The 27053-nt window shown below is 54.3% G+C and overlaps 3 protein-coding genes across 6 annotated transcripts; 2 read left to right on the top strand and 1 right to left on the bottom strand.

Annotated features, from left to right (window-relative positions):
- Window positions 1-624: 624 nt before the first annotated feature.
- On the top strand, window positions 625-16740 carry Slc25a19 (solute carrier family 25 member 19). Of its 3 annotated transcripts, none has more exons than XM_042702680.1 (7): window positions 626-728; window positions 3167-3336; window positions 3537-3692; window positions 8200-8370; window positions 11941-12124; window positions 13182-13312; window positions 16099-16740. In XM_042702680.1, exons 2-7 carry the CDS (start codon window positions 3205-3207, stop codon window positions 16279-16281), a joined length of 957 nt encoding a protein of 318 aa, XP_042558614.1. In that variant the 5' UTR covers window positions 626-728; window positions 3167-3204; the 3' UTR covers window positions 16282-16740. The 3 variants fall into 3 exon arrangements, with proteins under 3 accessions (XP_042558616.1, XP_042558614.1, XP_042558615.1); XM_042702681.1 differs by lacking the exon at window positions 626-728 and adding an exon at window positions 816-836; XM_042702682.1 differs by lacking the exon at window positions 3537-3692 and having other exon boundaries at window positions 625-728.
- A 2715-nt stretch (window positions 16741-19455) lies between these two features.
- Window positions 19456-22135, top strand: Mif4gd (MIF4G domain containing). Its single transcript, XM_042702584.1, has 5 exons — window positions 19456-19548; window positions 20286-20395; window positions 20551-20706; window positions 20812-20904; window positions 21421-22135. The coding sequence occupies exons 1-5, from the start codon at window positions 19467-19469 to the stop codon at window positions 21646-21648; spliced, it is 669 nt and encodes a 222-aa protein (XP_042558518.1). The 5' UTR covers window positions 19456-19466; the 3' UTR covers window positions 21649-22135.
- Window positions 22004-27002, bottom strand: Mrps7 (mitochondrial ribosomal protein S7). 2 transcript variants are annotated; one of them, XM_042702583.1, is made up of 5 exons: window positions 26802-27002; window positions 26148-26339; window positions 25766-25829; window positions 24014-24079; window positions 22004-22631 (listed from the first exon to the last, which is right to left on the bottom strand). In XM_042702583.1, exons 1-5 carry the CDS (start codon window positions 26882-26884, stop codon window positions 22410-22412), a joined length of 627 nt encoding a protein of 208 aa, XP_042558517.1. In that variant the 5' UTR covers window positions 26885-27002; the 3' UTR covers window positions 22004-22409. The 2 variants fall into 2 exon arrangements, with proteins under 2 accessions (XP_042558517.1, XP_042558516.1); XM_042702582.1 differs by having other exon boundaries at window positions 24014-24181; window positions 26802-27000.
- Between the last annotated feature and the right edge of the window lie 51 nt (window positions 27003-27053).

Raw genomic sequence — 27053 nt, 5'->3', positions numbered from 1 at the left:
TTAATTAATAAGTTTTTTTATTGTGAAAATACCGTACAGAGGGGTTACAATTACAAGAGCAAGGTAATGAGTACATTTCTTTTTTTTTTTTATTGTGAAAATACTGTACAAAGGGGTTACAATTACAAGAGCAAGGTAATGAGTACATTTTTTTTTTAAATTTTTTATTGTGAAAATACTGTACAAAGGGGTTACAATTAGATGGGCAAGATAATGCCTCCTCCTTTGTTTGCCCTTCCCATCGCTGCCCTCCCATTCTCCTCCCCTCCCTCCCCCCCCCCCCCCCCCCCGACGCCACCCCCACCCTTTCTAAGTGTAGATTACTCAGTCCTTGGGACTGCGAGCTTTTGGAAAAACGGACATGATGATCGTGCACTACCGTACACATCCTGCAGGTGGAGCTCCGAGCTACGCGCCATTAAAGGCGGCAACCTTTAAGTTTAGTCTGGCCTCGAGACTCCGCCTCTTTCGACGCGTCAAATACTCGCATACGCACGTTTAGCGGAACTACATCTCCCAGGAAGCTTTTCGCTTTGTAACGGGGGCGGGGCTTAACAGCGGAAGACTACATTACCCAGTGACATCCCGCGGGAAACATTGGCAGGCCTGTCGGAAGCTGAGCGATGATTGGTCTAGAAGCCCGTCAGTTATTGGCAAGCACAGTTAAGTTTTGCTGTTAGCCGGCGTGAAGGGCGAGAGAGCTGAGTCCCGGGAGCCCGTCCAGTCCGGTGAGTGACCTCTGCTTTTCTCTCCGGGTCCCCCCGGGCCGAGGCCTGCGCCGACTCCCCGGCGCGGACGGCGGCGGGACGGGGTGGGGGGCGGGCATCCTCGGGCAGGTACACACGCGGGGACGGTGACACGCTCACGTGGCGCACCTGGCCTGCGAGGCATCCTCGGAGGTGAGACTCCGCATCGCCCGCACCCTCTCCCCGGCACGCCTCCCCGCCCCCGGCGCCCGCACACTCGGGCGCCCGCCCGGCACGCGTGATCTGCGGCTCGCGGGAGGGACTGCGCACCCCCCGGCACTGGACGCCCGTGTGTCCAGGCCGGGACCGCCGCCGCGCCCCTGGCCGCCCACCTGGGCGCTCGGGCACCCGCCGATGGCACCTGTGTGCCCAGCCCTGGGGCAGACGGTCACGTGCACCCCGCCGCTCACACCAGCTCCGGGTCCGCGTAGAACGATATTTGGTGGTGTATGTGATCCGTTTAGGTATTTAGGTATTAACCCCGGTGCAAGATTTTGGTTTTGAGACAGAATCTCAGTGTAGACTGCGCTGACCTCGAACTCCTGTTCCTCCCGCCTCAGCCTCCTAAATGCTGGGGTTGCAGGCTTGTGCCACCATGCTGGGTTGAACTCAGGCTTCTTGATCTGAGGTCTAAGGTTGTGTCTAGCGATGCAGAACTGCATATTTATGGAATTCACACCCAGCCTCTCCGCCACCCTCCCTCTGGGTGAACGGTGCAGTTATGGACTCGGCTTCCGCTGGGAGGAAAGAGACTGAGACCTTCTCTGCTGCTCCCAAAGCTGGGCCGGGACACCTGCTGCTCAGCGGGCTCTGCCCTGCAGGAAACTTGATACTTACTCCTCCAGGGAGCCAGTCCGCTGGTTACCCTGGGAGAGGCTTAGCCCCTCATCGCGTGTTTCAATCACTTCTCACAGGTGCCCGAGAGGGGCTTCAGGGTGAATGGGGGAAAAGAATGAGGGATGGAGTAGATGTCACTGTGCAGGTAGTGACCTCTCCCTGTGGCCCTAAGAATTCCAGTAATAGGGGAATTCTGAGGAGCCTTCTAAAATCATTTTATATGTAGTTTTAGTTTAGTTTTTTTTTTTTTTTTCGATCTCTTTTTGCAGTTCTTGGGATTTACCACTTGACCTTTATCACATCTCTTAGTCGTGTGTGTGTGTGTGTGTGTGTGTGTGTGTGTGTGTGTGAATCCAAGCAAGTGAAAACAATTTAGAAATGTATAAAGGGAGACCTGCCTGCCCTCTCTTTTCCTTAGCCCAGTAGTAACTTTCCGTCTTCCTCTGTGTGTGCTGTTGTTGTTGTTGTTGTTGGCTGTTTCTACGCAACTTTATGAAGCATTTTGTAGGCTGGCTTTTACAAAAGGGGAATTCTACAATAACCGTCAGCCTACTGTTATGGTGTTTGTTTGTTGTTTTGTTTTGTTTTGATACAAGGTCTTGCTATGAAGCCCAGGCCAGAAGACTTGGCCTGCAATTCTCGGTTCATTTTTTTTTTTTTTGGGGGGTGGGGGTCCAGTCGTGGGGCCTGAACTCTGGGCCTGGGCCCTCTCCCTCAGCTCTTCAGCTTAAGGCTAGCGCTCTACCACTTGAGCCACAGAGCCACTTCTGGCTTTTTTCTTTTTGCTTATGTGGTGCTGAGGAATTGAACCCAGGGCCTCATGCATGCAAGGCAAGCACTCTACCACTGAGCCACCTTCCCAGCCCCTTGGCCTGAAATTCTCTATCTTCTTGCTTCAGCCTCCTAGGCCATGGGATTACAGACCTGCACCACCATGCCTAGCCCTGAAATCTGCTTTTTTATGTTTGCTCTATCCTGAGGCTCTTTGTATGTATTTGTAGCATGAGGTCATTTTTGTAATGGCTACATAGTATTCACATCACTTTGTGTATTTTATTCCTCCATTTATTTATTTAGCACTGTTTTGTGTTTGTACTGGGGCTTGAACTCAGGGCCCTGTATTCTTGCTTAGCTTTTTCACTGAAAGTTAACACTGTATCTCTTAAGCTACACCTCCACTTTTGGCTTTTTGCTAGTTCACTGGAGATAAGGGCCTGGTGGATTTGTCTACCTGGACTGGCTTGGAACCTCATCATCAGATCTCAGCCTCCTGTCTAACTAGGATTACAGGTGTGAGCCACCAGCCCTCAGCTAAGTCCATGAGACTCATCTCCACTTAACAACCAAGAAGCCGGAGGTAGAGCTGTAGCTTCAGCGGTAGAGTGCTAGCCTTGAGCCCCAAAGCTAAGGCACAACGCCCAGGCCCTGAGTTCAAGCTGCAATACTGGCACAAAAATAAACTAAAGAGAATTAAGGTCAGTGATGATGGAGACTGTGGGGCAGGGAGGGCTGCGGGGAGGTGAGGTCTGAGCCGAGCCCCTGGGGACCCTGGTGTGTGTTTACTCTATGTCTCTTACGTTTAGCTCCAAACTGATGGACATTGGATGGGCCGGAGGCAGGGATGGTCGGCTATGACCCCAAAGCAGATGTCAGAAATAACTCCAAGTTGGAGGTGGCGGTGGCAGGGTCTGTGTCTGGATTTGTCACTCGGGCACTGATCAGCCCCTTGGACGTCATCAAGATCCGTTTCCAGGTACCCCTTTCCCCCCTCATTTTCCGTGTCGTGGGCTGGAAGACCGGTTGAGTCTTCCTTGCAAAAGCAGGTCCTCACACTTGCCATTCTGTGAGAGAAAAGTGTTGACACACACGCTGCCTGTCCTGAAATGTCCCTTCTCGCCCCTGCTGCCCCCCTCCTGACCTTTCCATCCTGACCTTTCCACCTTTGATCCCTAGCTTCAGGTGGAGCGCCTGTGTCGAACTGACCCCAACGCAAAATACTATGGCATCCTCCAGGCCTGCAGGCAGATCTTCCAGGAGGAGGGCCTAGCAGCCTTCTGGAAAGGACACATTCCAGCCCAGTTTCTCTCCATAGGCTATGGAGCAGTCCAAGTAGGTGGCAGGGGACCCGGCCTGGCCCCCTGGGGCCATATTACACAGTGGAGGGGCCTGAGGGAGGGCCCGACAAGCAGGAGCACTGCCTTTGGTGGCAGGGAGTGGCGGTGCCCACCCTGCCCGCTTGCCTGAATGGAAAAGCCTGCCTGGCTATTTGAAGACATCATCAGGCTGAGCCTTAACTTAGACACACTCCCCCCCATGTTCCCACTGGCCATTCTAGTGACGCAGGCTTTGCTCCCAGGAGACCAGCTTGACACTGTGTCCTCACTGGCTTGGCAAAGGGCAGTACTGAGGCCTTACGTTATTTGAAATAGTACCATCAGCCATGTGCATCATTTGAATTCATAGCTGCACTGAGAAGGTGGACCAGGGATTACCAAGATGTCAGCTTAGTGCAGAGGCCTTAGGCCTGTGCACGGTGGGGTTGGGATTGCCACTGAAGCCTCTTACTTGTGGTCATTCATTCCTTTTGCTGACTGCCTGTGTATCTCATGGCCTTTCTGCCATGCTTCCTGGCACATGAGGCTGTGTATGTAAATGCCAGCCCTCACACAGCGCAGACTATGGGCCTCACCCCTATTTCAAGCTCTTCCCCTGCCTGATCTCCCAGCAGTCCTTTGAGGTAAGTTCTGTTGTTGATCCACTTTTACAGAAGAGACCCAGCCAGTCATAAATGAAAAAGTAGCAAAGATACAAGGCAGGTAGCTCAATGGTAGCTCAATGGTAGAGTGGGAGCTTAGCATGCAGATAGATGTGAGGTGCTGGGTTTGCTCCCTAGCGTGGCACAATGTAGCTGAATCCAGTGAGGGTGCTGGTGGTCACACCTGTAATCCTAGCAACTCAAGAGCTTGAGAGCTGAGGCTCCCCCTACCTGTTTAAAGTCAGCCCAGGCAGGAAAGTCTGTGAGACTCTTATCTGCAATTACTCAGCAAAAAGCCCCAGAAGGGGGCTGGGAAGGTGGCTCAGTGGTAGAGCGCTTGCCTTGCATGCTTGAAGCCCTGGGTTCGATTCCTCAGTACCACATAAGCAGAAAAAGAAAAAAAAAAAAGCCGGAGGTGGCTCTGTGGCTCAAGTTTTAGAGTGCTAGCCTTGAGCTGAAGAGCTGAGGGACAGTGCCCGGGCCCAGAGTTCAGGCCCCACGACCGGACCCAAAAAAAAAAAAAAAAGCCCCAGAAGTGGAGGTGTGGCTAAAGTAGTAGTACACCAGACTTGAGCAAAAACTCTAAGAGATAGCACTCAGGCCCTGAGTTCCAGCCCCAGAACTGGTACAAAACAAAAACAAAAAACAGCTAAGCCAGGCACTGGTGGCTCACCCATGTATCCTAGCTACTTGGGAGGCTGAGATCTGAAGATCAGGGTTCAAAGCCAACCTGAGCAGGAAAGTCTGTGAGACTCGTCTCTAATAAACAATTCAGAAAAAGCTGGAAGGCCAGGTACTGACTGGTGGCTCGTGCCTGTATTCTAGTAACTCAAGAGGCTGAGATCTGAGGATCAGCAGTTCAAAGCCAGCCTGGGCAGAGATTCTTAGCTCCGATTAACCACTCAAAAATCCTAAGTGGTGCTTTGGCTCAAAGTGGTAGACCATGGCTAGTCTTGAGTGAAAGAGCTCAAGGACAGAACCGAACCCAGGCCCTGAGTTCAAGCCCCACGACCACCAAAATGAAAAAAGAAAAAACTGGATATAGAACTGTGGCCCAAGTGGTAGAGCACTCACCTTGAGCAAAAGCATTTCAGGACAGTACCTAGGCTCTGAATTCAAGCCCAGAGCCTGCACACACACACACACACACACACACACACACACACACACACACACACACACACACCATAACTAATTTTTATTTTTGTTTTATTTTTTTGTCAGTCATGGGGCCTGAACTCTGGGCCTGGGCGCTGTCCCTCAGCTCTTCAGCTCAAGGTGAGCACTCTACCACTTGAGCCACAGCACCACTCTCGGTTTTCTGGTGGTTTATTGGGGATAAGATTCTCAGGGCTTTTCCTGCCCGGGATTGGCTTTGACCCGAGATCCTCAGATCTCAGCTTCCTGAGTAGCTAGGATGACAGGCATGAGCCACTGGGCGGCTTTTATTTTATTTTTAAGGCAGAAACAGGATCCTCTGGCAGCTAGTGCTAGAGTCACCCTTGGCTGCTGCCCTGAGAACAACACAGCCATTGTTGGAATCAGATGTGGGAGGAGAGGACGTGCCTCCCCCCCCCATCCTCCCTCCCCTGGTACACACTGAGATACCCCAGCGGGGTGATGAAGTTCAGGAGCCCTACCCTTTCGGGCTGGGAAGGGTCTGAGTGCAGGCCTTCCTCATGTAACGTGGTCCCTGAGGAGGAGCCGGAGGAGGCTAGTTCTCACAGTGCACGGCCTGCGGGGCTTTGGGGTCTCAGCTCTTTCCCCAGTTCTCAGAAAGGTAAGTAAATGAATGCAGTTTTCTGATAGAAAATTTTCTCTTAAGCCAGTTGTGGTGCATGCCTGCAATTCCAGCAATAGGGAGGCTGAAATACGAGTATGTCAAGTTCAAGACCATCCTAGGCTGCTACAGAGTGAAACACTGTCTCAAAAGGCAAAACAAGCCAGGTGCCGGTGGCTCACACCTGTCATCTTAGCTACTCAGGAGGCTGAGATTTGAGGATCAGGGTTCAAAGCCAGCCTGGGCAGGCAAGACCATGAGACTCATCTCCAATTAACCACCAGAAAACCAGAAGTGAAGCTGTGGCTTAAAGTGGTAGAGGATTAGCCTTGAGCAGAAAAGCTCAGGGATGTCACCCAGGTCCTGAGTTCAAGCCCCATGACCAAGGGAGGAAAAAAAGCAACACAAGTCCTTTCTAATAAATTTTCCTATCACTTACACTACAAAACAACAACAAAACAACAACAACAACAAAAAAAAACAACTGGGCATAGTAACTCCTGCCTGCATAATCCTAGCTACTTGGAAGGTTTAGATGGGAAAAATTGTAGTTGTAGCACAGCCTGGATACAAAAGTTCACGAGACCTCTATTTCAGCAGAAAAAGCTAGGGATGATAAGAGTTGCACAGATATTTCTGCTGTAGTCCCCAGATTCCAGCCTCCTCAGTAGGCACGGGCTGCTAGGGCCTGGCTGGCTTTTTTTTTTTTTGTCGGTCGTGGGGCTTGAACTCTGGGCCTGGGCGCTGTCCCTCAGCTCTTCAGCTCAAGGCGAGCGCTCTACCACTTGAGCTACAGCGCCACTTCCGGTTTTCTGGTGGTTTATTGGAGATAAGAGTCTCACGGTCTCTCCTGCCCGGGCTGGCTTTGAACCGCGATCCTCAGATCTCAGCCTCCTGAGTAGCTAGGATTACAGGCGTGAGCCACCAGCGCCCGGCTCTGGCTGGCTTTTTTTGTGTGTGGTACTTGCTAGGCAAGCAAGCCACTCCACCCTGCTCTATAGACTTTCTTCTTTTTCTTTATCATTATTATTATTATTATCATTTTATTTTTTTGTCAGTTGTGGGGCCTGAACTCTGGGCCTGGGGGCTGTCCCTCAGCTCTTCAGCTCAAGGCTAGTGCTCTACCACTTGAGCCACAGCGCCACTTCTGGCTTTTTGTTTATGTGGTGCTGAGGAATCGAACCCAGGGCCTCATGCATGCAAGGCAAGCACTCTACCACAGAGCTGCCTTCCTAGCCCCCGATAAGTCAGTTTCTATGTCAATGCATTTTTTGTTGTTTTGGTCAGAGACTGGAGCTTAAACTCAGTATCTGATGCTTTTGCTCATTGGCTAGCTTTCTACCAACTGAGCCATGCCTCCAACCCCTGTACAACGCATCTTTTTTTTTTTTTATTAATAAGGTTTTTTTATTGTGAAAAAACTGTACAGAGGGGTTACAATTACCTGGGCAAGGTAATGAGTACATTTCTTATCAAGCATTGTTGCCTCCTCCTTTGCTTCCCCTTCCCATCTCCCCCTCCCACAATGCATCTTGATGAGTGTCGCTCCTGTCATTCTCCAGCCCCACCCATCCATCCCCTCATTATGTAGATATAAAATGTACATTGAATATGACTGAAAGAGAGATGACAAAGCCAACAACAGCCTTACGAATGAATACAGAGGCCTCTCTACCTTTCTCTATTCCTCTGCACTAGCTGTTTTTGAGATGGTGGGGGGGGTCTCAGTTTTTTTGCCCAGGCCCACTCCTGGGCCACCATCTGCCCATCTCATACTTCCACTGTGGCAGGGATGACAGGCGCACGCCACCGCCTCCGGGTGTGGGTTGAGATGGGGTCTTGCCTCCTGATGTGAGCCTCCCAAGGAGCGAGGGTTTTGTCTTTCTCCACCCTGGCCCCCATGCTGCTTAAAGGTGACACCCTGTATTTTCCTTGGGCGTCCTGGGGTTCATGCTTGCCGGGCGGGCGCTCTGCCCTTGAGCCGTGGCACCAGCGCAGCGTCCCCGGGGTGGGCTGGGGTCCGGCTGCATGCGCGATGCGCGCTCACGCTCGCCCTGCTCTCTCTGGCCGCCGTGTTACAGTTCCTCTCGTTCGAGCAGCTGACGGAGCTGGTGCACAAGGCCCACAAGCTGAGCGCGCACGAGTACTCCATCCACTTCCTGTGCGGCGGCCTGTCCGCCTGCGCCGCCACGCTCACCGTGCACCCCGTGGACGTGCTGCGCACGCGCTTCGCCGCCCAGGGCGAGCCCAAGGTGAGCGCGGGGGGGGGGGGGGGGGGGGGGGGAGGGAGGGGGGGCGTGGGAACAGCATGGGGAAGCAAGGTCATCCAGCAGGGCCTCGGCTCCCACAGAGAAGGGGTCGGACTCCCTGACAGGGCCAGGGATTGAACCCGGACTTGACCTCCACCCTGATCTCCACCCTGACCTCAAGTGGAGGTATTTAAAAGTAGCATCCGCCAGACTCAGTGGTACACACTTAAGCCTAGCACACACGAGGTGGAAAGCAGGAGGGTCGTAAGTTCTAGACCAACCTGGGCTACATAGCAAGACCATTTCAAAAAAACAAAAAACAAAACAAAAAGAGAGAGCCTGGGTGCCAGTGGCTTGTGCCTATTATCCTAGGTACCCCGGGGCTGAGATCTAAGGACTGCAGTTGGAAGCCAACCTGGACAGGAAAGGCCACGAGACTCATCTCCACTTAACCACCAAAGGCCACAAGTGGAACTATGGCTCCAAGTGGTAGGGCACTAGCCCTGAGCCCTAAAGCCACAGACAGGGCCTAGGCTCCCAGTTCAAGCCCCAGGATTGGCATCCCCACCCCCCTCAAAAACAAAAAAAAATGCTTACCATAAAAATGATGAACAAGGGGGCTGGGAAAGTGGCTCAGTGGTAGAGCGCTTGCCTTGCATGCCTGAAGCCCTGGGTTTGATTCCTCAGCACCACATAAGCAAAAAGAAAAAAGCCGGAAGTGGCGCTGTGGCTCAAGTGGTAGAGCGCTAGCCTTAAGCTGAAGGGCTGAGGGACAGCGCCCAGGCCCAGAGTTCAGGCCCCACGACTGGACCCAAAAAAAAATATTAAAAAAAAAAAAAAAATGATGAACAAGCCGGGTACCTGTGGCTGACGCCTGTAATCCTAGCTACTCAGGAGGCTGAGATCTGAAGATTGCAGTTCAAAGTCAGCCCAGGCAGGAAAGTCCATGAGACTCTTCAAATTAACCACCAGAAAACCGGAAGTGGTGCTGTGGCTCAAGTGCTCACCTTGAGCTGAAGAGCAAGGGATAGCGCCCAGGCCCAGAGTTCAAGCCCCATGACCAACCCCCCCCCCCAAAAAAAAAAAAAAAAAAAAGATGAAAGAGGACTGGAAATGTGGCTTAGTGGCAGAGTGCTTACTTAGTGTACATAAAGCCCTGGGTTCCATTGCTCAGCTCCACATAAACAGAAAAAGCCAGAAGTAGTGCTATGGCTCAAGCAGTAGAGTGCTAGCTTTGAGCCAGTGCTAGCTTTGAGGGACAATGCTTAGGCCCTGAGTTCAAGCCCCAGGACTGGTTTAAACAAACAAACAAAAAGAGCTGGGCGCTCGGTGGCTCACGCCTGTAATCCTAATTACTCAAGATGCTGAGATCTAGGATCAGGGTTCAAAACCAGCCTGGGCAGAAAAGACCATGAGACTCTTTATCTCCAATTAACCACCAGAAACCAGAAATGGAGCTGTGTCTTAAAGTGCTGCTAGCCTTAAGCGAAAGAGCTCAGAGACAGGGCTGGGAATATGGCTTAGTGATAGAGTGCTTACATAGCACACATGAAGCCCTGGGTTCCATTCCTCAGGGCCAAATACACAGAAAAAGCCAGACGGAGACTGGCTCTAGTGATAAAAGTGCTAGCCTTGAGCAGCAGAAGTTCAGGAACAGGACTGGGAAGGTGGCTCAGTGGTAGAGCGCTTGCCTTGCATGCATGAGGTCCTGGGTTCGATTCCTCAGCACCACATAAGCAAAAAGAAAAAAGCCGGAAGTGGCTCTGTGGCTCAAGTGGTAGAGCGCTAGCCTTGAGCTGAAGAGCCAAGGGACAGCAGCCAGGCCCGAGTTCAGGCCCCATGACTGGACCCCCCCACCAAAAAAAAAAAAAAAAAGTTCAGGAACAATGCTTAGGCCCTGAGTTCAAGCCCCAGGACCAGCAAAAGAAAAAAAGAAAAAAATGCACGTTCCCCCCGCCCCCATGCCCTTTGGGGAATATATCTTTGTTCTTTTTTTTTTTTTTTTTTCAGTAATGGGGCCTGAACTCTGGGCCTGGGCGCTGTCCCTGAGCTCTTCAGCTCAAGGCAAGCGTTTCTACCACTTGAGCTACAGCGCCACTTCTAGTTTTCTGGTGGTTAATTGGAGATGAGTCTCAAGGACTTTCCTGCCCAGGCTGGCTTTGAACTGTGTTCCTCAGATCTCAGCCTCCTAAGTAGCTAGGATTACAGGCGTGAATGGTCTTTCTTTGTTCTTGGCTTTTCTTTTTAGAAGCTGAAAAGCAAAATGGTAGCTCTGGGCAGGATCTTTCTTCTTGCTGGTGGCCTTCCCTTAGGGTCTGGCCCCTTCAAAGAGCCCCCCCCAGGGTGGAATCCTTTTGGAATGGCTGCCAGAACTCTAGAAAGCAGGCAGCAAGAAGTGCAGATCTAGCCTGGCACTGGTAGCTCACACCTGTAATCCTAGCTACTCAGGAGGCTGAAATCTGAGGATGGTGGTTCAAAGCCAGGCTGTGGAGAAAAGTCCCCATGAGACTCTTATCTCCGATTAACCACCAGAAAACTGAAAGTGGCGCTGTGGCTCCAAGTGGTAGAGCACTAGCATTCAGCAGAAGAGTTCAGGGACAGCACCTAGGCCCTGAGTTCAAGCCCCACAAAAAGAATGGTATATATTCCCTCTTCCCCTGCGCTCTCGAACCATCCCTGCCCCTCACCCCTCCGGGAGATGATCATTGTGTGCCCTTGTGGGGCAGAGCCACCCCGCACGATCTGTTTGGCAAGCGGGACATCTGTGCGGGCTGCTGTGTTAGTTGCCCTCCCGGGAGGTTGTTCCCCCCGCCCCCTCCAGTCCTGTGTAACAGTTAAGCTGTGTTCTTGTGGAGCCAAGACTCATCCTTTAAGGAATCCTCGCCTCACAGCTGGACACCCTTCCTCCTGTGGTTCCTTGGGGTGCTGTGGTGACTCCTTGGAACCATGCTTTTGTGAACACATATGGAAATGACAGTGGAGTAGATGTCTTTTTTTTTGTCAGTTGTGGGGCTTGTACTCTGGGCCTGGACACTGTCCCTGAGCTCTTCGGCTCAAGGCAAGAGCTCTATTACTTTGAGCCACAGCACTACTTCCAGTTTTCTGGTGGTTAATTGGAGATAAGAGTCTCACAGGGGCTGGAAGTTGGCTCAGTGGTACAGTGCTTGTCTCCCATGCATGAGGCTCTAAGTTCGATTCCTCACCACCACATAAGCAGAAAAAGCTAGAAGTAGTGCTGTGGCTCTAGTGATAGAGCGCTTGCCTTGAGCTGAAGAGCCGAGGGACAGTGCCCAGGCCCAGAGTTCATGCTCCACAACCGACCAAAAAGAAAGTCTTAACGGGCTTTCCCGCCCGGGCTGGTGTCAAGCGGAGATCCTCAGATCTCAGCCTCTTGAGTAGCTAGAATTACAGGTGTGAGCCACCAGCGCCCAGCCTAGCGTTTTGTTTACTTGTTTAGCAGGAGAAATTAGGCCCCTGGAAGCCGGGTTTGGGGTGAGGGGAAGCTGTGATGGGCAGATCTCGGGTCAAAATGACTTGACTGGACTGGCTCAAGTTGCACCTGTGTGTGTCCAGGTCTATAAGACCCTGCGAGATGCCGTGTCGACCATGTACAGGACTGAGGGCCCCTTGGTCTTCTACAAAGGTTTGACCCCCACCATGATTGCCATCTTCCCCTATGCTGGGCTCCAGTTCTCCTGTTACCGCTCCTTGAAGCACGCCTACAACTGGATCTTCCCTGCTGACCAAAACCAGACTGGTAAGCCATCTCCAGCCCAGCCCAGGCCCTAGCCCTCTTTCTGTATCCCTGAGAGAAGGGGTCATGGCGGGAGCGGAGGCCCCACGGCTCCCCAAACTTGCCCTGCAGTATGGCTGGGGATGCACACAAACCCAGCCATCCCTGCTGTATCCAAGATCCATTCCCAGTAATTGGTCCTGGTATTCAGTTTTTGTCAGGAGTTCAGCTTGTAACTTGGAGCCAGGTTCCAATTGTTCGTGCCTGTAATCCTATCAGGAGACTGAGATTTGACTATCCTGGTTCAAAGCCAGCCTGAGTAGGAAATTCCATGAGATTTTTTTTGGGGGGGGACAGTCCTGGGGCTTGAACTTGGGCCTGGGCGCTGTCCCTCAGCTCTTCAGCTCAAGGCAAGCGCTCTACCTCTTGAGCCACAGTGCCACATCTGGTTTTCTGGTGGTTTATTAGAGATAGAGTCTCAGGGGCTTTTCCTGCCCAGGCTGGCATTGAACCATGATCCTCACATCTCAGCCTCCTCAGTAGCTAGGATGACAGGCGTGAGCCACCAGTGCTCGGCTTTTTTTCTTTTCTTGGTCATGAGGCTTGAACTCAGGGCCTGGGCGCTGTCCCCTGAGCAACTTTTGCTCAGCTAGCACTCTACACTTTGAGCCACAGCACCATTTCCAGGTTTCTGATGGTTAATTGGGGAAAGCGTCTCACTGACTTTCCTAAGTAGCTAGGATTACAGGCGTGAGCCACCTGTGCCTACCTACTTGGGACTTTGTGCTTGGGCAGGGAGGCACCCCTGGATTCCCTCTCCAGCCTGGAGCCCAGTCCAGTGGCTGAGTCCCTAGGCCTCCAGCGGGGGAACTGGTCAGTGAAACTCTCGTCCTGCTGTTGGGCCTGGCCAGTGGGAGGCCTGCCATCACTCTTGTCCAGTGGCTCTCTCCGGCTCTGGCTCCTAGGTTAACTTCCCCGCTGTGATTGTACGATACTGTAGTGTAGTGAAGGATTAGGCCTGAGTACCTTGAAGTCCTCCAGGGTCACTTGTATTCCTCTCACATTCACTTCTGTGGCTCAGGGACCATCAAAAGCCTGATTTGTGGCTGTGGAGCTGGAGTCATCAGCAAGACCTTTACGTATCCCCTGGACCTCTTCAAGAAGCGGCTACAGGTTGGAGGGTTCGAGCACGCCCGATCTTCCTTTGGCCAGGTGAGCTACTGGCATTTAGACAGCTCCAACTTTTGCCCTCATTGGGCTCAAGGAGGGACTGGCAGTCAGCTCCTACCCTGGACAGCCCTGGCCCGGCACCCTCGGCTTGTCCCCTGTAGCTTTATTTCCTTGCATAACTCAATACAGGTGTGTGTACTCTAACAAAAAATGAGGGTTCAGGGCTGGGAAGGTGGCTCAGTGGTAGAGTGCTTGCCTTGCCTCCATGAGGCCCTGGGTTCTATTCCTCAGCATCACATAAGCAGAAAAAGCTGGAAGTGGTGCTATGGCTCAAGTGGTAGAGCACTAGCCTTGAGCTGAAGAGCTGAGGGACAGCCCAGGCCCATAGTTCAGGCCCCATGACCGACAGAAAAAAAAAAAAAAAAAGAGGATTCAGGCAGGAAATGTGGCTTAATGGTAGAGTGCTTAACTAGTATACATGAGGCCCTGATTTCAATTCCTTGGTTCCACATACACACAGACAGGAGCAGTAATATGTCAGTGATTAAAGCATTGAAATTAAAAACAAAGAAAAAAAAGCATTCACTGAATGCAAGAGTTGTTTTTTTTTTTTTTTTTGTCTGTTGGGGGCTTGAACTTTGGGCCTGGGTGCTGTCCCTCAGCTCTTCAACTCAAGGCAAACGCTCTACCACTTGATCCACAGCGCCACTTCCAGTTTTCTGAGTGGTTTATTGGAGTTAAGAGTCTCACAGACTTTTCTGACCGGGCTGGCTTTGAACCACAGTCCTCAGATCTCAGCCTGCTGAGTAGCTAGGATGACAGGTGTGAGCCACTGGCATGTGGCTGAATGCAAGACTCTGTAACCTTTCTGTGTTTACCTGTTTGTTCTGAAGAGACAACTAGAATTGGACAGGGAGCAATGCCCAGAGCCCAGGGCAAAGGATGGAGGGTCTGCTCCCTATGGAGTTCTGCGCTGTGTTTGGCTGGGGGTGGGGACGCTTCTAGAAGACTGGTGGGAGCTCTGTCAGGGAGGAAGTACCGGCCAGATGGTGGAATGTCTCAGCACGCAGGTCTTGGAGCTTGGACTTGACTCTGTCCTCAGCATCATTAGGGAAGGTAGAAGGGCATAGGGAGGGCCGGGCCTTAGCATCGCACCAGTGTGTGGTGTCACCTGGAGGCAGTGAGGCCAAGGAGAGGTGGGCACAGTGGGGCACCAGCTAGCAGTGGCACCTTCAGATCTGCTACTGGAGAGGAGTGGTCACCAGATCTTCCAGAGCCAGGGTCAACCCCTGCCTCAGTGGGAAGGTGCTCTGCCCTGCAGCCAACTGCCAGGCCCTTCCTTCAGCCCAATTTAGTCCACTTAGACTAGAAAGAATGACGGTGAGCCGGGCTCCAGTGGCTCATGCCTGTATCCTAGCTGAGATGTGAAAACTGAAGTTCAAAGCCAGCCTAGATAGGGAGGAAAGGAAGAAAAGGAGGGAGGGAGGAAGGGAGGGGAAAGAGGGAGAGGGAGAGAGAAAGGGGGCAGAGTGAGAGAGGGAGGTAGGAAGAAAGGGAGAGAGAGAAAGAGAAAGGGGGGCCTGGGAATGTGGCTTAGTGGTAGAGTGCTTGCCTAGCATGCATGAAGTCCTGGGTTCAATTCCTTAGTACCACATAAACAAAAAAAGCCAGAAGTGGTGCTGTGGCTCAAGTGGTAGAGTACTAGCTTTGAGCCAAAGAAGCTCAGGGACAGTGCCCAGGTCCTGACTTCAAGCCCCAGGAATGGCCAAAAAAAAAGAAAAAAGAAAATTCCTGGGGTTTGAATCAGAGCTTGGGCACTAACCATAAACTGTTTTGCTCAAGTCTGGCACTCTACCATTTGAGCCACAGCTCCATTTCCAGCTTTTTTTTTTTGTCTTTTTTTTTTGTCAGTCATGGGGCTTGAACTCTGGGCCTGGGCGCTGTCCCTCAGCTCTTCAGCTCAAGGCTAGCGCTCTACCACTTGTGCCACAGCACCACTTCCAGTTTTCTGAGTGGTTTATTGGAGATAAGAGTCTTACAGACTTTCCTGCCCAGGCTGGCTTTGAATGGTGATCCTCAAATCTTAGCCTCCTGAGTGGCTAGGATTACAGGTGTGAGCCACCGGCGCCCGGCCATTTCTAACTTCTGTGCTAGTTTATTGGAGATCAGAGTCTCATGGGCTTTTCTGCCCTGGCTGGCTTTGAGCCGTTATTCTCTGATCTCAGCCTCCTGAGTGGCTGAGTGATCACAAGCATGAGCCCCGTGCCCAGCTTGCATCCCCCCCTTTTTTTTTTGGACAGTCATGGGGCCTCAATTCTGGGCCTGGGCGCTGCCCCTCAGCTCAAGGCCAGCGCTAGCAGTGGGCACTTTCAGATCTGCTACTGGAGGGGATCAAACAGAGTGGTCACAGGATCTTTCAGAGCCAGGGTCAACCCCTGCCTCAGTGGGAAAGAGTTCTCCCACTTGAGCCACAGCGCCACTTCCAGCTTTTTCTGCTTATGTGATGCTGATGACTCTAACCCAGGGCCTCATGCATGCAAGGCAAGCGCTCTACCACTGAGCCACCTTCCCAGCCCCATGCATTCCTATATTTCCCCCCCTGCTACTCTTGGGTCTAGGCACTGTCCCTGGGCTTCTTTTGCTCAAGGCTAGCACTCTACAACTTGACCCACGGTACTACTTCCCACTTTTTCTGTTTATGTGGTACTGAGGAATGGAACTCGGGGCTTCATGCTTGTTAGGGAAGCACTCTACCACTGAGCCACATTCCTAGCCAGCATCCCTATTTCAATCTTGGCCTCCCTCCTAAACCTTCTTCTTCTCCCCAGGTGCGGACCTATAAGGGCCTCCTGGACTGTACCAAGCAGGTGATGCAACATGAAGGCATACGGGGCTTCTTCAAGGGCCTGTCCCCCAGCCTGCTGAAGGCCGCCTTGTCCACAGGCTTCATGTTCTTCTGGTACGAGTTCTTCTGTAACCTCCTCTACTGTATCCGGAGGGAGGACAGTTAGCTCAGAGGACAGGAGGGGCCTCCAGTGGAGGCTGCCTCCTCAAAGAAACAAGAGTTACCCGCTGAGCTCCTGTGGCTCTGAGGGCTGCAGCCTGCTGTGCCCTCTAGGCCAGCTTTCTGGAGTCACTGAGAAGGTGGCTGAGAAGGGGGCCGCCTGGACCCAGCCGGCTGAGACCCCCCAGCAGAAGGGCAAAGGCCTTCTCCATGGGAAGTGCTGGGAGAAGGAAGCAAGTGGAAAGCGCTGGGACAGAGCAAGCGGCTGTGGCTTCTCCTTTGTTCAGGCCAGACCTGCCTCCTCTGAGGTACCTTCCTCCTCCGGAAACACCTGGCTCTGGCTCGGAAGCGCAGCTTGAGGGCTAAGAGAGCACTGGGACTGGGCTCTCTTAGGAGGGTGCCCCCCCCCCCAGGGCTGTTTTCCCCGCCAACTTATTTAACAGACATTAAAGCAACAAGCACATTCCTTCTTCCCGCACCTTCCTTTGAGAGCCACCTCCCTGAACGCGGGCGTGAAGGAAGGGCCCCCACGCTTCTGGCTCAGCTTTTATCCTAGGCACAGAGGGGGGACCCGCTGACTGGTTTCCCAAAGCCCCAAGCCAAGAAGGTTGAGTCTGCAAAGGCATTGGCACCCAGGCCTTCTCTCTCTCTCTCTCTCTCTTTTTTGTCAGTCATGGGCTTGTGAGTGCTGTCCCTCTGCTCTTCAGCTAGCGCTCTACCACTTGAGCCACAGCACAACTTTTGGCTTCTGCTTATGTGGTGCTGAGGAATTGAACCCAGGAACTCAGGCATGCAAGGCAAGCGCTCTACCACTGAGCCCCCTTCCCCTCTCCCTCCCCCCTTTTCTCTCTCTGTTTCTCTCTTGTTCCTTCCCTCCCCCTCCTCCCTCCCTCGCCTCTTTCCCTCTCTCTCCTCTTTGTGCCAATACTAGGGCTTGAACTTGGGGCCTAGGTGCTGTCCCTAGTTTTGTTTTTTGTTTTTGTTGTTCGAAGTTGCCACTCTACTGCTAGAACCACAGGTCCCCTTGGCTTTTTTGGTGGTAAATTGGAGATGAGCGTCCCAGATTTTCCTGCCTGGACTGCCTTCAAATTGTGATCCTCACATCTCAGCCTCTTGAGTAGGCTAGCACTAAAGGTGTGAACCACCATGCTCAGCTTCACACACTTTTGCTTAGGACCATGTGGGCCTGGGTAAAGAGCCCAACAGCTTACAGGCGGGAAGTGGAGCATGCGTGCTGACTGGCTTGAGTATGGGGGAGGGGGGTGTCATTCCCCCAGGCGACCTCAGATGACCCGTCACAGGAAGACCCATCCCATCTGATCCGTTCCGTTCTAGTGGAGGTGAAGGTCTGGCATCAACGCCGCCTCAGGCTGTGCCTGCTCAGAGTGTTAACCCTGAATGGCAGCCCAGGTGGGGCACAGCTGGCACCGGAAGTCATCAGAGCCCGGGGGCACACGCGGGGATCTACACACCACGGAGAAACGGGTTCGGGCTGCTGGGCTGGAGCGGGGCCGCGCCTTCGCCCAGCGCTGGGCTTGAGTTCCGGCCGCTGCGGCAAGCCGGGCCCTGCCCTCTGCCATGGGGGCCCCGGGCGGGCCCTCGGTGGCGCCCACCCCCGCCCCACCGCCGGCTGGCGCAAGTCCCTACAGAGTCCAGGCTGAGGCGGCGAGGCCGGGCCGCGGGGAGGCGCCGCCGGGGCGCGGGGCGCGGGGCGCGGGGCGCGCGTGTCTGTTACCCGCACACCGGTTCCTTTGCTGCCGCTGAGAACTCGGCGCCTCCACGGCTCCCGACTGCTACGGCGGCTCCGCAGCAGGAGCGAACGTCCTGGAAGCCGCTCTGCTCCCCGGAGCCGGGCAGCAGGGCCGGGGGCGGCGACGCTCACCGCGGGCGGCGGGGGCAGCGCGGGACCTCGGAGGGAAGCCGAGCGGGGGAAGCGGAGCCGCGCGCCGCCCGCCCCGTCGTCGTCGTCGTCGAGCCCGGCCACGCCCCCCGCGCGCTCCTCCCCCTCGGCGGGGCCAAGTCGGCCCTGATCCGGTCACCTGAGCCTCGGAGGGACCAGCCGGGCGGACTCGGCCTCGGGCTTCCTGCGGACGGAGAAGCTCCCAGTCGGCCCAGCGCGCGAGCCCTCGGGGCCGGGCGGGGCAGGGCGACGGCGCGTCCCGCATCCCGGGCCGGCGGACTGGCCTCCCCGCCCGCCGTCCCGCGCCGGGCATCGGGACCGCGCCCCGGCGCGTGGCGCTAACCCGGGCGGCGGAGCCCTGGGCCGGCAGAGGGCGCCCGCGAGCCGGCCCGCGCCGGAGATGAGCTCAGACCCGGCGCGCGGGCGCGGCGCCGGCGCGGCAGGTGGGTCCCGGCGCTCCGGGCCCGCGGGACCCCACGGCGTCCCGGGCTCGCGGAGGCTCCCGAGGCCTGGAGAGCCGCCAGGTCGCCTCCTCCGACCCGAGGGGCCGTCCGCGTGCGGAGGGGCCTCCAGCGGGAGCCAGCTCTCGGGTCGCGTATCCGCTCCCCACCCTACGAGGAAGGACCCAGCGTGCAACCAGCCCCGATGGGCTGGGAGGGTAGGGCTGGGTCCCGGCCACGCCGGAGCCAGTTTCACCGGCAGTCCCGGCCCGGTCCGGCAGAGGCGGGCGGGGACACGGGGAGACGCGGAGGCGGCTGTGGCGCCCGCGCAGGCCCGGCCCCGGCCCCGGCCCGGGGCGGCAGGGGGTGGGCTTTGTGGATCGAGGACGACTCTGGAGACGTCTAGCGACGGCTGCGCTGCCGCAGGCGCTGAGGTCCGCAGCGTGGGGCCCTCAGCTTCGTCCCCTGCGGAGTGGAGGACCCTTCGTGTGAGCCCAACACTGCACCCCAGCTTAGGCACCGTCGCTCAAGTTACTTCAGTGCCGGCTAAAAATAACCTGCCTGCCCCGAGAGGGCGGGCCGGGGGCCTTCGCCCTTCGTCGCTCCTAATCCCCGGAGCCCGGGGTTTCCCAGGCTCAGCAGGTGCCCGGCCGGCTCGGCCCGTCTCCGCCAGGAGCCAAGCTTAGTGGGCTCGCGGTCAGCCGCGGAAAGCGGCGGTCCGCCCGGTTGCACCTGTTCCCAGGAGCGTTGGCCCCGCCCCCCGCACACCTGAGGCCCCGTCCCTCCCGGCTTCTTCCCAGGTGCTGTCACAGCCCCCGCTCAGTGAGGAGCTGCTGGGACTGACCGATTGTCATGGGGGAGGCCGGGAGAGAAGAGTATAAAATCCAGTCTTTTGACGCAGAGACCCAGCAGCTGCTGAAGACAGCGCTCAAAGGTGAGCGGGGAGTCCCCGCAGCCCCGTCCAGCCCTTGTCTGGGAATAGGAGTCACAGCCCAACGCAGACCGAAGGCAGCCCACAGGCAGGCCGGTTTGGGGAGGATGAATCAGTCGTGTCTCTGCCTGTAAAGCCTTTAAGTACCCATGAAAGAGAACAAGGCTCCTGCCCTTTAAGCCTTTGAGGCTGACTGGCTTTCTGACAGCTCTCTTTAATATGCAGAGCTGCCGGATTTGGATGGATGGAGGACCCGGCTTTTCCACTTGAGCAGTCAGGACTGGAGATTGACCTGGTTAACCACTAGCTATGTTCTTGTGAGCTTGTGGGGAGCCCCTGCTGCTCCGGCGCGGGGCCGTGTTATCGGGACACATGTGGCATTGGGTGTTCAGTAGTTTCTCAACTTCGTGCCAGGAAAAGATGTGCCCTGAGACACATTCACTTTGATCATTTCCAGCTCTCTGTAGAGAACCAGGGGGCTGATGGCTGGGGCTGCCCCGAGACATGGCTTCTGCCTGTCTCCTTTGGAGGTGTTCTCGTTTCCTTTGCAGTGTTGGGGATGAAACCCTGAGTCTCACACACGGTAGGCAAGCGTTCACCCACTGAGCTACACCCCCGCCCCATAGTCTCCTTAAATGTCAACATTTAGCGCTCTGAGGACATCTAATATCCACAGAAGTAGGTGGCGGCAAGTGTGCCAACAATGGGCAGCTCTAGGTTCCCTCCTGTCTCTACCCTAGATCCAGGTGCGGTGGACTTGGAGAAAGTGGCCAATGTGATCGTGGATCACTCTCTGCAGGACTGTGTGTTCAGCAAGGAAGCAGGCCGCATGTGCTACGCCATCATCCAGGTTGGGGAGTTGGCAGAGGAGAGGGAGCTGCTGTAAGATGTCTCAGGAGAGGGCGCAGGCCAGCTAGAATAGAGATGTACAGGGAGTGGCCAGGATGGGTGGGGTAGCAATAGCACCGTCCCTCTGGCTCTCATCACCCTCTCCCTGGCTCACAGGCAGAGAGTAAACAAGCAGGCCAGAGTGTCTTCCGCCGTGGACTCCTCAACCGGCTGCAGCAGGAGTACCAGGCCCGGGAGCAGCTGCGAGCGCGCTCCCTACAGGGCTGGGTCTGCTATGTCACCTTTATCTGCAACATCTTTGACTACCTGAGGGTGAGGCCTGCCACCCTGAGAGGCAGAGGCCTGCTTCCAAGGCCAGGTTGGACAGTTTCCCCAGGGCCGCTAATACAGCTGCCCTGACCCCTCTCCTCCACACAGGTGAGCAACATGCCTATGATGGCCCTCGTGAACCCTGTGTATGACTGCCTCTTCCGGCTAGCCCAGCCCGACAGTCTGAGCAACGAGGAGGAGGTGAGTAGTTGGGGAGGTGGTGCTAGAGATGAGCTGCCTGAGTTGGCTCAGAATAGCAAACTCCTCCTGCAGAGACCCTGGAAGGCATTGCTTCTGGGCAGGAGCCTGGTGCAGTTACATGACCGACTGCTGGGTCTAGTATTTATCCAGAACAGAGCAGCCAAACCTGACTAGTTCAGCAGCTCCCTCCCCAGCAGGAAACCCAAGCTCCAATAGGAATGGTGAGAGCGCATGGCCAGCTGCGGGTACAGTAGGCACAGAAACTAAACCTGGGCCAAGTTGTGAAGAGTAGGCAGAAAAGTAGGATTAACCAGTAGATTGGAGACAGGTCTGAATCCAGCCTGGCCAGATGTTCGAAGCAAGTTCATGTGTACCCACGATCAGGTAAGGGTGAGTGAAGAATGAACACAGAACAAGGGCAAAGCACAGAAGCTGGCACTTGGCACGTGCTGTCGCTCTTGTGTGCTGGGTTGGCTCGCCCGGAGCTGACCAGGAGGCTTCCTGCTGCCTTTGCAGGTAGACTGCTTGGTTCTGCAGCTGCACCGGGTCGGGGAGCAGCTGGAGAAGATGAACGGGCAGCGCATGGATGACCTCTTTTTCTTGATCCGGGATGGCTTCCTCCTCCAAACCAGTCTCAGCTCCCTGTCCCATCTGCTGCTGCTGGAGATCATTGAGTTCCGGGCAGCTGGCTGGAAGACCACACCTGCTGCCCACAAGTATTACTACAGTGAGGTGACTGACTAGGCTTGGCCACGCACTGGCCATTCTGTAATTCTAATCCACAGTTGGTAACAGAGTGCCTGCCTCTCCATGGTCCCTTCTCAACCATCCCTCCTCCCTACTTAACCGGTGGTCCTGCCTCCTTTCCTTCCTCCACTAAGGACCTGGAAGACACCATGCAGTCCTGCTGCACTGCTCCTTCCCAATAGCCGCTTCCTCCCGCTTTCCACGTGGGTCAGGTGAGAAGGGCAACTCCCACCCAGAGCCATGTAGCCACTGGTACAACACTACCACGGTGCCTCAGTTTTCCCATCTACAAAATGGGTTACCACAGCCATAGGGTACTTTAGGACATCGAGAAGCAGCGACCAAACACAAGTCAGGATAGAAACTGCATTTGATATACTTTTGTACAATGACTGCGGTGGAGACAAGCCCCAGCCAGTCAGCTGTAATGAAATGGCCACTCATCAGGTCAGGCCGAGCATTTTCTAATAAATCTTTTCTCATACGAACACTGCCTTCTTTCAGTGTCTACATGTCTAGCCCCAGCTGAGGGAAGAGAAGATTGGCCTTAGTTTCTCAGAGGGAATCCCCGAGGGGCTATGTTCTTCAGCAGGGGTTGGAGAGGGATACCAGTGGTAGCCCTGAAGGAAAAATGGGCAGCGAGCACACTGCTCCATCCTTTTCCACGTCCTTCACTCACAGCTGTCCCAGGTCCTCTCCCTTGGGGCAGTGGATTCCTGCGTGGAGAGCCTGGCTCCTCCCTGGGCCTGTCCTCTCCTCTACCACCAGCGGTAGTGGGCCAGCGCCCTGTTGGCCTCGGCCATCTTGTGCATGTCGTGCTTCCTCTTGATCACTGGGCCTTGGTTGTTAAAAGCCTCCAGCAGCTCGTGTGACAGTTTCTCTGGCATCAGTGTCCGCCGGTGCTTCTTCTCTCTGCACTCGGTGATCATCCACTTCATAGCCAGGAAGCGTCGACGTCGGTCGGCTATGGGTGCAGGGACCTGGGTAAGCAAAGGCACAGGTGAAGGGCCTGCCAGGTCTGGGCCTTCCTAGCTCTGAGGAGGGGCTGCGTTTCCCCTGGGCGGCCCCAGTAAGGCTTTGTTTCTTTGATCATCTCTCACCCTTGCGTGACTTCGGTTTAACAGACATAAGGCCACCTACTCAGCAAACACTCATTAAGCACAAGCCTCTTGTCCTCCTAAAAGGAAAAGTAACCAAGCTGACGCAAGCGTGAACTGGGGACAGACTTGTTAGCTGGAGTGATTTAGCTGCCTCAGATCAAGGGTAACTAAAAACTGTCCCTCATGCAAGAATCATTTCCCAGGTTCTATTATGTGTCAGGGACTATGCCAGAGGCTAAGGTGGAGACAGGCCCACCCTCGGTGTTTAGACCAAAAAAGAAGCCAAGAAAATCTTATGACAACAAAAAATGATTAAATGCTAAAATAGAGATATCTTGTTAAATCCAACAAACTAACGAATTGTCAGTTATGAGTTAAGTACTATGCTAGATACGGGCACATAAACATGGACCTTCAACATGAGAAGTTTACAGTTTAGGGATTCAGGATGCTGGACAGAGGGAAGGGGAGACTCCCAGAAGATGTCATTTTGTCATTTCTTTGCTCTCTCTCTCTCTTTTTTTTTTTGGTGTCAGTTGTGGGGCCTGAACTCTGGGCCTAGGCACTGTCCCTCAGCTCTTCAGCTCAAGACAGGGGCTCTACCACTTGAGCCAGAGAGCCACCTCTGGCTTTTTCTGCTTATATGGTGCTGAGGAATGGAACCCAGGGCCTCATGCATACAAGGCAAGTACTCTACCATTGAGCCACCTTCTCAGCCCTCTTTTTTTGCTTTGTCAATGATGGGACTTGAACTCAGGACTTAGGCGCTATCTTAAGGGTAGCACTTAAGGCTAGCACTTTACCACTTCAAGCCACAGCTCCCCTTCCGGTTTCTGGCAGTTAATTGGAGATAACAGTCTCATGAAAAAGCCGGAAGTGGCGCTGTGGCTCAAGTGGTAGAGCACTGGCCTTGAGCTGAAGAGCTGAGGGACAGCGCCCAGGCCCAGAGTTCAGGCCCCATGACCGGACCCAAAAAAAAAAAAAAAAAAGAGTCTCATGGACTTTCCTGCCTGGGGTTGGCTTTGAACCATGATCCTCAGATCTGTTTCCTGAGTAGTTAGGACTATAGGTGTGAACCATCAGTGCATGGCTCTCTCTTTTCTATCTCTACCTGTGATCTCTGTCTATACTACAGGATCCAGAGGAATGGATCCTGACATGTCCCAAATCTAGAAGGCCATGACCCTTGGCCCAACTGTGTGCCTCCCCCCTCCCCCGCCTTGTTTCACAGGTAGGCAACGCTGCTTTCTTGCCCCCATCACCTGGTAGAAATGGCCACCTCTGAGGATGGGGACTAGCCCAATCACTGGCTCACAGTTTTTCAGTGCCTTGTGGAAGATGACATAGGGGTTGCGTTCAATAGTTGCCCGCTCCTCCGCAGAAGCGGCGTGGTACTTCTCAAACTGCTTCCTTTTCACTGCTTCCAGAGTCTGCAAAGGGAGACATCACAAAGGCTACTCAGGCTCCCCACATCACTTACTAGCTTAGCACCTTGCCTTTTACTCACATCAACATGGCCAGACGTCTCCTCCCTCAGCACATCCAGCACTACATTTCTAAGTTTCTCCTGCTTCACTGTGCTATCATAGGACAGAGTGCACTAGCTAATGGGAGGGAAATGACAGACTCCTGCAGGACTGCATCAAAACCCCCATTTCCACACACACACACACACACTCACTCTTTTTTTTTTTGGGGGGGGGGTCCAGTCGTGGGGCCTGAACTCTGGGCCTGGGCGCTGTCCCTCAGCTCTTCAGCTCAAGGCTAGCGCTCTACCACTTGAGCCACAGCACCATTTCTGGCTTTTTTTCTTTTTGCTTATGTGGTGCTGAGGAATCGAACCCAGGGCCTCATGCATGCAAAGCAAGCGCTCTACCACTAAGCCACCTTCCCAGTCCAACATTTTTTTTTTTGTGCCAGTCCTAGGACTTGAACTCAGGATCTAGGTATTGTCCCTGAGCTTATTTGCTCAGGCTAGCATTCAAACACTTGAGCCACAGCTCCACTTCAGCATTTTTTTAGAGGGGGATAGTTAAGTGGAGATTAAGAGTCTCACAGGTAGCCAGGTGCTGGTGGCTCACACCTGTAATCCTAGCTACTGAGGAGGCTGAGATCTGAGGATCACGGTTCAAAGCCAGCCCAGGCAGGAAAGTCCGGAAGACTCTAATCTCCAAGAAACCACTAGAAAACCGGAAGCGGCACTGTGGCTCAAGCAGTAGAGCACTTGTCTTAAGCTGAAGAGTGCAGGAATAGCACCCAAGCCCAGAGTTCAAGCCCCATGACCGACAAAAAAAAAAAAAAACAACTCTCACAGACTTTCCTGTCCAGTCTGGCTTTTAACTGAAATCCTCAGATCTGTTTTCTAGGTAACTAGGATTACAGGCATGAGGTATGAGCCACCAGCACCCAGCTTTATTTTTTTTTGGGTCCGGTCGTGGGGCCTGAACTCTGGGCCTGGGCACTGTCCCTAAGCTCTTCAGCTCAAAGCTAGCACTCTACCACTTGAGCCACAGCGCCACTTCCGGCTTTTTTCTTATGTGGTGCTGAGGAATCGAACCCAGGGCCTCGAGCATGCAAGACAAGTGCTCTACCACTGAGCCACCTTCCCAGCCCTTTACTTGTTTTTTTGAGGAAGTATCTCCCTAATTTTTCCCTGACTGGTCTCAAACTCAGAATCCTGCTTCTGCTTCCCAAGTAGTTGGTGTTAGTCTTTTCTTGAGGGGGACAGAAGGATGCCAGTAGTGAGTCTTGAACTCAGGGCTTAGACATTGTCCTGCAGATTTATTTGCTCAAGACTGGTGCTCCACCACTTGAGTCATAACTCTATTTCCAGCTTTTGGAGTTTTCCTGTCCAGCCTGGCTTTGAACAAGATTCTGAGATCCCAACCTCCTGAGTGGCTAAGATCACAGGCATGAGCCACCAATGCCTGACCAATTCTCTAATTTTAAAGCTGAGATGAACCAGACAGGGTCCAAAGCTAGAGGAAAAACCAAAAACAAGAATAACTATTTACCTGGTTCATGAGGGATCTGGCCAGTACCTTGTTTCCTCCTCTCATCATCATGTTGGTGAACTTACTTCAGAAAACAAACAAACAAAAAAAAGGAACATTGTTAGCTTTTTTGGTAAATTCTTTATTGCTTTTGTGCTGGTACTAGGGCTTGAACTCAGGGCCTGGGTGCTGTCCTTAGTCTTTTCACTCAAGACTGACATTCTACCACGGAGGCCACAGTCCAACTTCGGGCTTTTTGCTGGTTACTTGGAGGTAAAGAGTCTCCTGGACTTTCCTGCCCAGGCTGATGGATTACAGGCATGAGCTGCCCGGCAGTATTTAGAAATTCTTTAAACCCTCCGTAGGATCGTTCCAGTCCACGCCACGAGTGTTTCCATCTAACCTGATCACCGGGTCTGCAAACACAGAGCTTGTTTTCGTTGATGGGGCAGCTTTGATGGGCTGAGTTTTCTTGAGCTCCTGCTCATGTTTCTCCTCCTCGGTGAGTTCGGCCTCAGGTCTGCGGTAATGTTCTTTGTCAGTGAGGGGATCCCTGAATTCAGGACCGTAGCGGCTCCATCTCACCTGGCTTAACCTGCGAGTGGAAAGAGGAAGCTGACCACACACGCGTGATAAGCTTGACTTAACAATAGCAATGTGCGCCAGACCGCTGACGAGGGACAGCAGCGCCAAGAACCGCGGGCGAAGCACGCACCGCAGGAATTCTGGCCCCTGTCCGAAGCGGTCGCAGGGCCTTCTCCTTGTCTCGTGCTGACAGCGAGGCTCAGCGAACCCCTCCTGCCTCTCCCTGCCCCGCCCGCCCAGCTCGGGGCTCAGCCGGGCCGCGCTTGCAGCCCCCAAGAGAACCCGACCCCTCGGGCCCGAGCCCGGCCCTCCCCCGGGCGCCAGGTCACGCAGCTAAGGCCTGAGTGCAGGGCTAGCCCGACCCCTGGGACAGCCGTCTTCCTCCCGGGCCCAGCGCGGCCTCCTGTGGCTCCCTTCCTCCCTTCCAGGTCCTTCCGAAAGACCCAAGCGGCGTGCCCGGCTGCCCGCTCACCCCGGAAGCCGCCAAACAGCACACAGCACCCCGAGTGACAGGCCCGGCCACCCGGGCGCCGCTCTCAGTGCGGGGGCAGCCATCTTGGCCGGCTTCGAGGACCCCACGAGGGCTGCCCTCAGCGCGCCTGAGCGAATGACGAAATAGACGGGTTAAAGGCTCCACGGGGTCCTAAATCTGAACCTCACTCCCTTGATTTGGGTGTTAAAGTCTTTCACCCTGACGCCCGAGCGAAAGAAGAGCCGAAAGCAC

The sequence above is a fragment of the Dipodomys spectabilis genome, unplaced genomic scaffold (genome assembly GCF_019054845.1).
Source record: "Dipodomys spectabilis isolate Male_0828 unplaced genomic scaffold, ASM1905484v1 ptg000329l, whole genome shotgun sequence".
NCBI classification, from domain to species: domain Eukaryota; kingdom Metazoa; phylum Chordata; class Mammalia; order Rodentia; family Heteromyidae; genus Dipodomys; species Dipodomys spectabilis.
The sequence above is the reverse complement of the archived record's forward strand: the minus strand, read 5'-3'. Positions and strand labels throughout refer to the sequence as shown.

Coding starts and splice junctions, on each gene's coding strand:
- Slc25a19 (XM_042702680.1), top strand. CDS start 3,205: ATGGTCGGCTATGACCCCAAAGCAGATGTCAGAAATAACTCCAAGTTG. Junction 12,125..13,181: donor TGCTGACCAAAACCAGACTG/GTAAGCCATCTC, acceptor TCTGTGGCTCAG/GGACCATCAAAAGCCTGATT. Junction 13,313..16,098: donor CCCGATCTTCCTTTGGCCAG/GTGAGCTACTGG, acceptor TCTTCTCCCCAG/GTGCGGACCTATAAGGGCCT.
- Mif4gd (XM_042702584.1), top strand. CDS start 19,467: ATGGGGGAGGCCGGGAGAGAAGAGTATAAAATCCAGTCTTTTGACGCA. Junction 19,549..20,285: donor GCTGAAGACAGCGCTCAAAG/GTGAGCGGGGAG, acceptor TCTCTACCCTAG/ATCCAGGTGCGGTGGACTTG. Junction 20,905..21,420: donor GTCTGAGCAACGAGGAGGAG/GTGAGTAGTTGG, acceptor CTGCCTTTGCAG/GTAGACTGCTTGGTTCTGCA.
- Mrps7 (XM_042702582.1), bottom strand. CDS start 26,884: ATGGCTGCCCCCGCACTGAGAGCGGCGCCCGGGTGGCCGGGCCTGTCA. Junction 26,340..26,801: donor GCTGTTTGGCGGCTTCCGGG/GTGAGCGGGCAG, acceptor TTCCACTCGCAG/GTTAAGCCAGGTGAGATGGA. Junction 25,830..26,147: donor TTTGCAGACCCGGTGATCAG/GTTAGATGGAAA, acceptor TGTTTTCTGAAG/TAAGTTCACCAACATGATGA.